The 12167-nt window shown below is 47.7% G+C and overlaps 1 protein-coding gene across 1 annotated transcript in view; it reads left to right on the top strand.

The window, feature by feature from the left end:
* The first annotated feature begins 442 nt into the window (after positions 1–442).
* LOC115463737 (zinc finger protein 732-like) overlaps positions 443–12167 on the top strand; it is a 28876-nt gene continuing 17151 nt past the window's right edge. Inside the window, exons 1-2 of the mRNA XM_030194476.1 lie at positions 443–624; positions 2366–2492. Coding sequence (XP_030050336.1) covers positions 586–624; positions 2366–2492 — 166 coding nt within the window. The 5' untranslated portion in view covers positions 443–585. The remainder of the gene's footprint in view (positions 625–2365; positions 2493–12167) is intronic.

Below are 12167 nucleotides of genomic sequence, written 5' to 3'. Positions count from 1 at the left end.
GGACTACATTTCCCAGTGTCCACCCCACTGCTTCCTGTGACATCACCTCCCTGCATTGGATGCTGGGTAATGTAGTCTTACTTTGCCCCTTTCTCTGGATAGTTACAGGACTACATGCCAGTAGGACTACATTTCCCAGTGTCCACCCCACTGCTTCCTGTGACATCACCTCCTTGCATTGGATGCTGGGTAATGTAGTCTTACTTTGCCCCTTTCTCTGGATAGTTACAGGACTACATGCCAGTAGGACTACATTTCCCAGTGTCCACCCTACTGCTTCCTGTGACATCACCTCCCTGCATTGGATGCTGGGTAATGTAGTCTTACTTTGCTCCTTTCTCTGGAAAATTACAGGACTACATAGCAGTAGGACTACATCTCCCAGTATCCACCCCACTGCTTCCTGTGACATCATCTCCTTCTGGAAGGGGTGGTGCTTGTTTGTTGTACTGTACACTGTACAGTGCTGATATCAGGGCAATACCAAATAAGCCCCTGCAGAGACCCAGCAAAGCACAAAGCTGCGCTCAGGAAGCCGTGCAAGGAGGGAGGGAGAGAGGCAAAGCTGGAACTAGTGTTCTGGAGATGGCCAGGAGAATGGCTACAGGGCTTTCTGCTCAGCAGGTAGGTGTAATGCTCTATTTATTTATTTGTTGCATTTGTATCCCACATTTTCCCACCTCTTTGCAGGCTCAATGTGGTTTACAATATATCATGAATAATGGAAATATATAAGAAAATAGATGGGATGGGTACTACTAAAACATGAAGTGTCCAGAGGCCCTGGGGAGGGAGATCCCTGGATGGTATTGGAATAAATTGCAGAAAGAAAATGTGCCCGTGGGGGTGAGTGACAGCAGGAGTGGAGTTTGGAGGTACAGGGGGGGTTTGGTTGCCCGGACCCCCTGCTAGGACCCTTAGGAGTATTGGGGGATGGTGGAGTGCAGAAAAAAAATACAAGCTGTCTGAAGGGACACTGAGGAGGGAGCGAGAGATTCAGGTGGACAAGGGAGTCCAGCCTGGAAGCAGGACCTGGACAGGGAGAGGCTGTCCAAGGCTGGAGTGTAGCCGTATGAGGTGCACTGCTGGAAGAAGGACAGCCTGAGGGGTCTGTGCCTGAAAGTAGCGGATTGGAGTCAGCAGAAACAAAGCAGCTTTGGATTTATTGCAGGTACAATGGAATGGGTAAAAGGACAGGTGGAGATGTAAATATGTACAGAGGGATCGAGATTTCCAGCACAAATCTTGAATGGAAATGTATATTTAAAGTTGCAGTTCCAGGAAAGTTGGTGTTGGTTTTGATATAACCTGCCAGAGTACCGTGTAGTTATTTCGTGAGACAGGAGAGCGGGTGCTCCCGGACTGAGAAGTGTCATCTCAGAATTCAGTGGAGAAAGAATGGAGCCCTAAATAAAATAAATACATTTTCCCTGTGACCCGTGTCAAGGACTGAGCCAGTAGCAAGACCCGGGTTCCACAAATCTGGTGCCCAACGTGGAGCATTGGGAGAGCAAATAGAGATTTGAGGGAATATAATAAATCAGTGGATTGTTATGTTATATGGGTTTTTCCCTGTGGTCCGGGTTGGACTGAGCCAAGTACAGACCTGGGCCTGAAGAAAGGCACTTGGGGGGGGGGGGGGACTACTGAGGTGAGAGAGAGAGATCTGGAGTCCCACAAAGGCAGATTTTGGTGTCTGAGATTCTGTAACTGGTTTGTACTTGCTATAATCCTGCTCTGTGACTGTGAATTATATGCACACAGATATCTCTTTCTCTGTCTCTCTGCCATGTTGAACCCCAGCACTAGGAGGTCTCCTGAAATATAACCCTAATCTGGGACTGTATGTTATGCAGGGGTGCTCTGGAGGTGGACTTGTGGGGGGGGGGGGGGTATGCATTTCATTTAATCTCTTCTCCCTCACCCCACAAAGGTAGGTGTTAAATCCTACCTTTCTTGACTGGGATGCCCAAGCCCCGCCAGATGAAACGGTCTGCTGCTCGAACCTTCTCCCGGGCTGTCTGAACAAGGAAGAATTTGGTGGCATGCGTCAGCTGCTGATGCCGGCAGTCTTGCCCATGCTCAGTTCATGCTGCTGATCTGAGCATGCTCGGGAGTGCCGGTGTTGGCAGGTGAAGCACGCCAATGACTTCTTTGCTGCTCAGGCATCCCTGCCAGCCATTCCACTGGTGCCACGGTTTTGGAGGAGGCCTGAGTTCAACGTGAGGGGGCCTAGGCCCCCAAGGACCCCTCATGGCTATATCACTGGTGTCATGTAATTATGAAATATATACTCCCCTGCCGAGATGAGTTCCTGACAGATGTGATGCAAAGATGCTGAGTGTGATTCTGGTTTGTATTTCAGATGCAGGTGAAATTTGAGGACATCGCTGTCTCTTTCTCCCAGGAGGAGTGGGAGTATTTAGATGAAGAGCAGAAGGAGCTTTACAGGGAGGTGATGAAGGAGAATTATCAGATTCTGATCTCACTGGGTAAGGGATAATTGTACATATTTATTAGCAGTATTGGGGCATCATTATAAAGACAGTTGTCTCCCCCTCTTTCTTTCCCTCCGCTCCTTCGCCAGCAGCGTTCCTCCTCCTCTCCCATCTAGTACCTGAAATTATTGGCAGGTGGTTTTTCCAGGATAGATTTGGGAGCCACTGGTAAACCTTCAACCATGAGACCCGTTGTGACCCCACCAACTACCTTAGTTTAAACAACAGAATTAGACATCGTTATTCCACTGTTTGATTACTGTAGTAGTTTATTTGAGGGCTACCTAAAAGAATACTGAGGTCTTTATAAATAGCACAGAATGCCGCAGAGCAGTACTAAGTTGGTTTATCGAGGTTTGACCATAGTTCTCCTCTCAATTGAGTATAGAATTCAATATAAGATTTTGGATCTTGAGGAATGCCGGCCCTCTGATCCCAAATACACCAAGATCCCGGTCTATTTCGCCCTCCTGAGCCAAATAAACAAGGATCCAGCTGTTTGTTTCCCCCCCTTCAATCCGTTCAGAACTCTGCTGCGTGTCTTATCTTCCGCCTAGAAAAAAGAGTGGGAAATGGACCAATGACTCCAGGGAAATGGGAAATGAAATGCCAAGGAACCACTTTATTATGCGAATGAGAGAAAGTGAAGCCAGGCATGGAGTGGGGCTGCGGAGACCAGAAGTTTGAACTTTTCTTTCAGGAGGAGGGAGGCAGCAGAGCCCCAGCCCAGGCTCAGAGCCATGAGGAGGATTCTTTGTTAGCTTTTTTTTCTTTTTCTGGAGCTTGGATATTTCTCGGTGAGAGAGTTGGCAGATGTCCTTAGTGAGAGAATCTCTTCGTCCAGGGCCTGAAGGGCCAAATCAAGCAGCTCTTACAGACAGCCTTCCTTTGATCTCAGATCTTCAGGGATCTATTACCTTTTTGGGGACATTAGATATTTATTTCTTGGTGAAAGAGCCGGCAGATGTCCCAAGTGAGAGAACCTCTTTGTCCAGGGCCTGAAGGGCCAGATGAAGGAGCTCCAGCAGAAAGCAGTCTTTTAATCTCAGAACTTCAGGACTCCTGAGGCAGGCCGTCTGGCCGAAACACAGTTTTTTTTTGTGTCGAGTCATTTAATAAAGTGGTTCCTTGGCATTTCATTTCCCGTTTCCCTGGAGTCATTGGTCCATTTCCCACTCTTTTTTCTGTGCTGTTATTTTCACGTGGGAGTTTGTGTTCATCCACTTAGGTGGATTACTCTCTCTTATCTTCCGCCTAGACAGATACGCTGATATCACCCCTCTCCTCAAGTCACTTCACTGGCTTCCGATCAGGTACCGCATACAGTTCAAGCTTCTCCTACTAACCTACAAATGCACTCAATCCGCAGCCCCTCACTACCTCTCTACCCTCATCTCCCCTTACGTTCCTACCCGTAACCTCCACTCTCAAGACAAATCCCTCCTCTCAGTACCCTTCTCCGCCAACTCCAGGCTCCGCCCTTTCTGCCTCACCTCACCCCACGCGTGGAACAAACTCCCCAAGCCCATACGCCAGGCCCCCTCCCTGCCCATCTTCAAATCCTTGCTCAAAGCCCACCTCTTCAATGTCGCTTTCGGCACCTACTACTACTACTACTATTTAACATTTCTAAAGCGCTACTAGGGTTACGCAGCGCTGTACAATTTAACATAGAAGGACAGTCCCTGCTCGAAGAGCTTACAATCTAAAGGACAAATGTACAGTCAGTCAAGTAGGGGTCGTCAAATTGGGACAGTCAAGGTTTCCTGAAAGGTATAAAGGTTAGATGCAGAAAGCACCTAACCATTGTATCCCTATCCAGGAAATCTAGACTGCCTCAATCTTGATTGACTGCACTTTTTGTCCTTTAGATTGTAAGCGCCTTTGAGCAGGGACTGTCCTTTGTTATCTGTACAGCGCTGCGCAACCCTGGTAGCACTTTAGAAATGTTAAATAGTAGTAGCAGTAGTTTTTAAAGTTTTGAAAAATAACGTTTCAACAGTAACTAGTAAGAAATGCCCGTTTCTGGCAAAAATGAAACGGGCGCTAGCAGGGTAATCCCCCCCCCCCCCCCGTCCTCCCTCCCTTCCTCCCTCCCGAGTTGCAGACACCCCCTCCGTGCCTCCGTTCCGAGTTGCACACCTCTCCTCTTCGTCCCTCAGTGACGTGGTTGCGATGGCCGCCCCGCCCTCAACGTCATCGCGTTTTGACGCGAGGGCTGCCCCGCCTGCAGGCCAAACCGGATATCTCGGGCGCCTCAAGTTTCCGGCTCGAGGCTTCAAAGTGCCTTTTATATATATAGATTTCCCCAAGGTTGCATTTGTATCGGCCATCCAGCTTTCTGCAATTGGATGTCCCCTGTCTCTTTTAGTTCGTATTGTAGCAGGACCAAAGCTCTGGAATGCATTGCCTTCCTCTTTAAGGTCTGTGAAGAAATTGGCTTCCTGCCCTTTCTCTGAGCCTCACAAGTGTGCTTGTTTCACCTTATTCCAGACTAGGAAAAAATGCCCGTTTCTGAGCGCAATGAAACGGCTGCTAGCAAGGGGCCCCTCGCTCCGTCCCTCCGAGCTACTTGCCTTGTTGGGGGTTGGCGTTCGCCTCGCGTTTTAGCCCTCCGAGTGTTATAGCTCCACCCTCGACGTCATGACGTTTTGACGCGAGGGCGGTGCAGACCCTCACTCCGTCCCATTTGCGTTGTTCGGGGTTCGCGTTCGCCTCGCGTTTCGGCCCTCCGAGTGTTATAGCTCCGCCCTCGACGTCATGACGTTTTGACGCGTCATGACGTTTTGATGCGAGGGCGGTGCAGACACTCCAGGGCACACCGGATATCTCGGGCGCCTCAACTTCCGTGGAGGCTTCAGAACGTTGGGGTTGCCTTTTATATATATAGATCAAGAATTTTGTTTTAAGTAATGAATCTAACTCCCCTCCCGAAAATCCCTAACCCCCCAATACCCTCTAAATTCCCCCCCCCCCTATTCCCCCATCTCCTTCCCTCACCTCCCCCCTCGTCCCCTCCTCCCCCTCCCCCCCCACACTCCATGTTGTCCCTACCAACTCTCATAATTACAAAGGAAAACACTACTTTGCACTAATCCCCCTTTTACCCAGACCCCGAAACCATCCCCAGCTGATTAAGAATAGAGCTGCGAGCCCTGGGAGCCAAAATATGGATATATTTTTCCCATGTTAAATAGAACTTGCGTTGTGTTTTAGGTTTGAAGTATGAATCTCGAAGTTCTAATAAGAGTAATGCATGTAGTCTATTGCGCCATTGCCAATATGAAGGGACCTCCGACTTTGTCCAGTTTACCAAGATACATTTTTTCCCCTATTAGAAACGCCTTGTACAGTAATACATTTTGATAGACAGCACCAGCTCCCAATGGAGTGTCAACCCCCAACAGGACAGTTTCGGGTAAAATCGGTATTTTCCGTCCCAAGAGTCTCTCCATGAAACGAAACACTTGTAACCAAAAACTTTGGACCACTCTTCCGGTGACGTCACGCTCTGTAATGGCGGTCTGATTGCGGAGCTCCCGTCTTCCAGCCCAAAAACGAGCTAACATATAGAGCAAGCGATCCACAAAACAAGGTGGAAGCTAAGAGAGTGAGAGGCGAAAGTCCCGCGACTCGAAAGATGGCGGATACAAAACTTAAAAAAGCAGATTTGATGAACTTTGCTTACCGCCAACGTGAACGTGCGCCAGAGATGCAGGCCGGAGAACAAGAAGGCCAAGAAAACGCACCAAGCCCCAGCTCGCCGGCTAGCCAGAGAGAGCGGGAAGCAGATGGAGAAAATGAGGTCCCACCGGACAAATGGGACCAATTAAGCACATGGCTCCAGGATATATAAAAGAGATGCGACAAGATTTTGCGCAACTGAGCGCGGACCTGAGGGAAGAAATCAAAGACTTGGGGAACCGTGTCAATAAAGTAGAAATGGGGCTAGAAGAACATGCAGAAGCCTTAAATGAGGTTGAGAAACATGCGGCAAAACACCAATCAGACATGAAATTCCTAACGGACAAGGTGGAAGACCTTGAAAACAGAAGCCGACGCTCCAATATTAGAGTGCGGGGCCTACCGGAGTTACCAGAATATAATAACTGTGAAAAAGTAGTACAAGCAATAGCAGCTCAACTCCTCTCCACATCTGACCACCCAATAGCCCCAGAAAATATCCGGCTAGAGCGAGCACATCGGGCGCTGGGGTCAAGAAAGACAAACACGCCAAAAGATATCGTGGCCTGCTTCTCGGAGTTCAAAGTGAAAGAAGAAGTCATGCACCAAGCTAGAGCGGCCAGCCCAATTACATGGGAGACATACCTCATTGAATTGTTTCAAAACTTAGCGGCTACCACTTTAAAATGGCGTGGAGAACTGCGTCCGCTGACGGAGAAGCTTAGAGCAGAAGGAATAAAATACAGATGGCAACATCCGTTTGCCCTAATATTTTATAAAGAAGGCAAACAACGTAAAGTGGCATCGCTAGAAGAGGCTCATGAATATTTGGGTCCGGAAAAGATGGATAAAGCACCGACGCCAAAGCCACCATCTGGATTTCAAAGAAATGTCAAACAGAAGTGGCAGCGAGTATCAAAAGGTCGTGGAAGGCTACGGAGACAAGCATCAGATCAGGCAATACTACCAGGAAAAGGCCCGTGAAAGAGCATCTATTATTGGAATACAAAAACACCTTATGATGCGTTAATAATGTGACAAATTGGAACTGGCTAGAACATATTAAACAACAAAGATGGATCAAACAAATTGAGCAGGCTGGAAAAGTAAACGGGACCGGAAGTCCACACCAATATAGGCATGATCTCGAATACAACAGAGATGTGCTGTATCAGGTCATGGGGAAGGGAGGGAGGGGGGAGGGGGGGAGGCGGGAGGGAGAGGTGGTGTATAAATAGTGACTTATTGTTTGATGTTGGGGGATAAAGTGTTCAAATATGTGACGTTTAATGTGCGGGGCCTTAACTCGCCTATGAAGCGCCAATTAACATTCAAAGAAATGATGCGCTTGAGCGCGGATGTGGTACTCTTACAAGAGACGCACCTGAAAAAAGGTTATGAGAAGTTGGTGTGTCATAAGCGATACCCCACTATATATTTTTCATCTTGCGCAAACAATTCAAAACAGAGGGGGGTGTTAATAGCGTTGTCTGGCGCACTCCCCTGGGAGGTCAGTCAGGTTATAAAAGATGTAGAAGGTAGATTTTTGATAATGTTGGTATCATTATATAATGTTCAATATACAATTGTTAATGTTTATGCTCCAAACACGGGACAGGGATTGTTTATAGAAAAAGTAGAACAACAAATACAAAAACACCTGCAAGGTCACCTAATAATGGGTGGAGATTTTAATCTCACGATCCAACCACACTTGGATAACTCCACAGGCCAGGCAGTATATGCTAAATCAGATAGGAAAATATGGAGGAGATTCATGGCTAGATGGGGCCTGACAGATATATGGAGAGCCAAACATGGACAAGAAAGAGACTACACATATTACTCTTCTCAATATAAGACATACTCTAGAATAGATGAATGGATGGGAGATGTGATAGCTGCACATAGAGCACGGGAGACACATATTGAACCCCGCACCTGGTCTGACCATGCCCCAGTGGTGCTTGAGCTATTTTCAGGGACCCGACAGGTGGGTACCAGATATTGGCGGATGGACGAGACACTCCTATTGGACACTAAAAATATCCCAGTGATAGAGAAACATATTCTGGAGTATCTGGAATATAATGATGTGGGAGAGATCCACCCACAATTTTTATGGGAGGGTCTTAAAGCGGTACTCCGAGGGAAATTAATAGCGTTTAGAGCCCATCTGACAAAAGCTCGAGCAGAACAGGAGGATAATATTAGAATAGAATTACGACAGCTTGAACAACACCACAAAAAAGACCCCAAAGATATTAAAGGATTAGCAAAAATACAGGAATTGAGATTAAAGCTGAATGAGCTACAGATGGTGGACTTAGCCGTTAAATTGCAAATAGCACAGCAGGAAAATTTTGAGGGGTAGGCTATTAGCATGCAAACTTAAAAAAATGTCTCAACGCAATTATATAGGGGGTATACAAACGGCAGAAGGGGGCTATGTCTCACAAATAGAACACATACATGAGGCATTCCTTGCTCATTTTACCAATTTATATGAACCAGAGCAATCCCCGGAGTTGGCTGAAATAGAGCAATACCTACAGGAGGCGGATTTGCCTCAGATAGGGAGAGGGGGGTCGACCCAATTATCATCACCCATCACATCGGAGGAGATAACATGGGCAATAAAAGATATGGCAAATGGCAAAGCTCCTGGCCCTGATGGGTTTCCCACAAGATTCTACAAACTATTTAGTAAACACCTCACACCAGTATTACAGAAACTATTTATTGCATTAGAGGACTCACAAAGCTGCCAGACACTTGGAGACTGGCGGCGATAACCTTAATATTAAAACCCGGGAAAAACCCGAAGCTATGCAGCTCATACAGACCAATATCACTCTTGAATGTGGATTATAAGATATTCACAAAAATTTTAGCTCGAAGGTTACAGAAGCAGCTCCCAGGGGTTATACATACAGATCAGGCGGGATTTATAGAGGGGCGCCAGACCTTTGACAATATAAGGTGTCTAATGCATGTTATCCAACAGGTGAGAGACGACCAGACACCGGCGGTATTGCTGTCAATCAAACATATAAATTGCGAGTGACCGTACTCACCGCAAATGCGCAGTAGAGACCGAACATTCAAGGAGCAACACTCCAAACCCCGCCTCCACCAGCAGCTCCTGTACCGAACGTAATGCAGCCAATAGGGAGGTTAGGAGGGGGCGTGGAAATTGGAGGAGGACATAATGCAGCCAATAGGGAGGGGAGGGGCGTGGAAAACGGAAGAGGACGTAATGCAGCCAATAGGGAGGGAAGGAGGGGGCGTGGAAATCGGAGGAGGACATAATGCAGCCAATAGGGAGGGGAGGGGGCGTGGAAAATGAAGGAGGATGTAATGCAGCCAATAGGGAGGGAAGGAGGGGGCGTGGAAATTGGAGGAGGACGTAATGCAGCCAATAGGGAGGGGAGGAGGGGGCGTGGAAATCGGAGGACATAATGCAGCCAATAGGGAGCAGAGGGGGCGTGGAAAACGGAAGAGGACGTAATGCAGCCAATAGGGAGGGGAGGGGGCGTGGAAAACGAAGGAGGACGTAATGCAGCCAATAGGGAGGGAAGGAGGGGGCGTGGAAATTGGAGGAGGACGTAATGCAGCCAATAGGGAGGGGAGGGGGCGTGGAAAACGGAGAAAGATGTAATGCAGCCAATAGGGAGGGGGCGTGGAAAACGGAGGAAGATGTAATGCAGCCAATAGGGAGGGGGCGTGGAAATCGGAGGAGGACGTAATGCAGCCAATAGGGAGGGAAGGAGGGGGCGTGGACATCAATGGGGGAGGGAGGATGGAGAAGAGAACCACCATGTACAAGGGCACAGCAGGAACGACGAAGTGGCCGAGGCAACTAAAAAAACCCGCAGCAGAAACCAAGCAGGGATCAAAAAACGTTCTGGGGCCAACAGAAAAAGGTAAACAGGTGTATTCACTCACAGCACACACACACAAGTCCTGCTTTGCAGCATGAAGCAAAGACATAGCTGTCCCGCCCCTTTGGCTCACTGAACAGCAGGAGTCAGCAGAAGGGGCGGAACAACAACATGTATGCGGGGAGGGGGGAAGGGGGGAGGGAGACTGGCACACGACTGAAAAATGAGCCTGCGTTTCAAACTGCTCTAACAACTACCTAAAAGGAGACACTGAACCTCCACTGCCACACAGCTCCAACAACTGACTACAAGGAGACACTGAACCTCCACTGCCACACAGATCCAACTGACTACAAGGAGAAACTGAACCTCCACTGCCACACAGATCCAACAACTGACTACAAGGAGACACTGAACCTCCACTGCCACACAGCTCCAACAACTGACTACAAGGAGACACTGAACCTCCACTGCCACACAGCTCCAACAACTGACTACAAGGAGACACTGAACCTCCACTGCCACACAGATCCAACTGACTACAAGGAGAAACTGAACCTCCACTGCCACACAGATCCAACAACTGACTACAAGGAGACACTGAACCTCCACTGCCACACAGCTGCAACAACTGACTACAAGGAGACACTGAACCTCCACTGCCACACAGCTCTAACAACTGACTACAAGGAGACACTGAACCTCCACTGCCACACAGCTCCAACAACTGACTACAAGGAGACACTGAACCTCCACTGACACACAGCTCCAACAACTGACTACAAGGAGACACTGAACCTCCACTGCCACACAGTTGGAGGGATTGTGGACAAAGGGGTTCATTTTATCACATTTGGTGGACATGCGAGAAAGTAACTGTATATTGGAAGGCTGTAATGGACTTGGTTAATAGAATACTACAGAGGACATATGCATGGAAAGCGGAACACTGCTTGCTTCATTTCCGACCAGCATCCATACCAAGCTGGCAACACAGATTGGCGATTCAATATTTTGTGGCTGCAAAATTAGGATTGGCTCGAACGTGGAAGCAAGTAGAGACACCATCCTTACAGATGGTAACCAGGAAAGTGGATTTTCTTTACCAAATGTCCAAGCTAACAGCTATGCGAAGAGGGTCCGTACTATCTTTTAATAAGATTTGGACACTTTATGAACAATATAATGATCACACTCAGTCACCACCTGGGTAGGGAGGGAGGGTAGGATGTGGAATGTTAGGGGGAGGGGGAATTAACAAATGAAAAGCGAATTGTAATTGAAGTTTTGGCTGTTTGTATGCTGTTTATTTGATAACAATTTCAATAATTAAAAAAAAAAAAAAACCAACTTTGGACCACTGGGCAAGCCCACATCGCATGATTGAAAGTACATTTAGGATCACCACATCTACAACATTGGGGCAAGTCTACGCCTCCCATGCAATGCAACCTCGACAAAGAAGTATATGCCCGGAAAATCCCTCTACCCTGACACTAAGTTCGGCACTACAGGCCCTTCCCGGTATTTGGCTCAGGCTACGCACCAAAGTTTCTGTCGTAACCACTTTTTGCAAATCCTCCGACCACCTCAAAGCCAGAAGATCCAGCTCTCTATGAGGGCAACTCTGTAAAAGTCTTTTGTGTAACAGTGATATCGAAATGGGCTCCGTCGTAGGCATTTCATAAAAGTCAGAAATCTTGGCGGTCACATCAACAACCAATGAGGACTTAGGCAAAGTAGCAATATAATGGGACACGTGCTTATATGCAAACCTATCTGCCCATTCTATTGTATCAAGCCCCAGAGGGTCCAGCCTCCTAATATTTCCTGTGGAGTCTAAAAAGTCTTGTATCTTTTGAAGCCCTCTATCTCTCAAAGCTCTGATGCGTGAGTTTCCCATCCCCGGCAGAAAATCTCCATTCCCCTTAACAGGTAACAGACTACAAAACATGGATCGAAAGACCAAAATCGAGCTAATTCTCCCCATACCGTCCTTAAAGGTCGTACTAAAGTACTAACACGGAGATACGAAGGCAAAGCCGAAAACTTGGCTTGCAAGACATAGTGAAAATGCAGAGGGCAAGCCCAGTCCACCTTC

Source organism: Microcaecilia unicolor, chromosome 1 (genome assembly GCF_901765095.1).
Source record: "Microcaecilia unicolor chromosome 1, aMicUni1.1, whole genome shotgun sequence".
Classification (NCBI taxonomy): Eukaryota; Metazoa; Chordata; class Amphibia; order Gymnophiona; family Siphonopidae; genus Microcaecilia; species Microcaecilia unicolor.
Note: the sequence above shows the minus strand (reverse complement) of the source record. Positions and strands in the feature narration are given on the sequence as shown.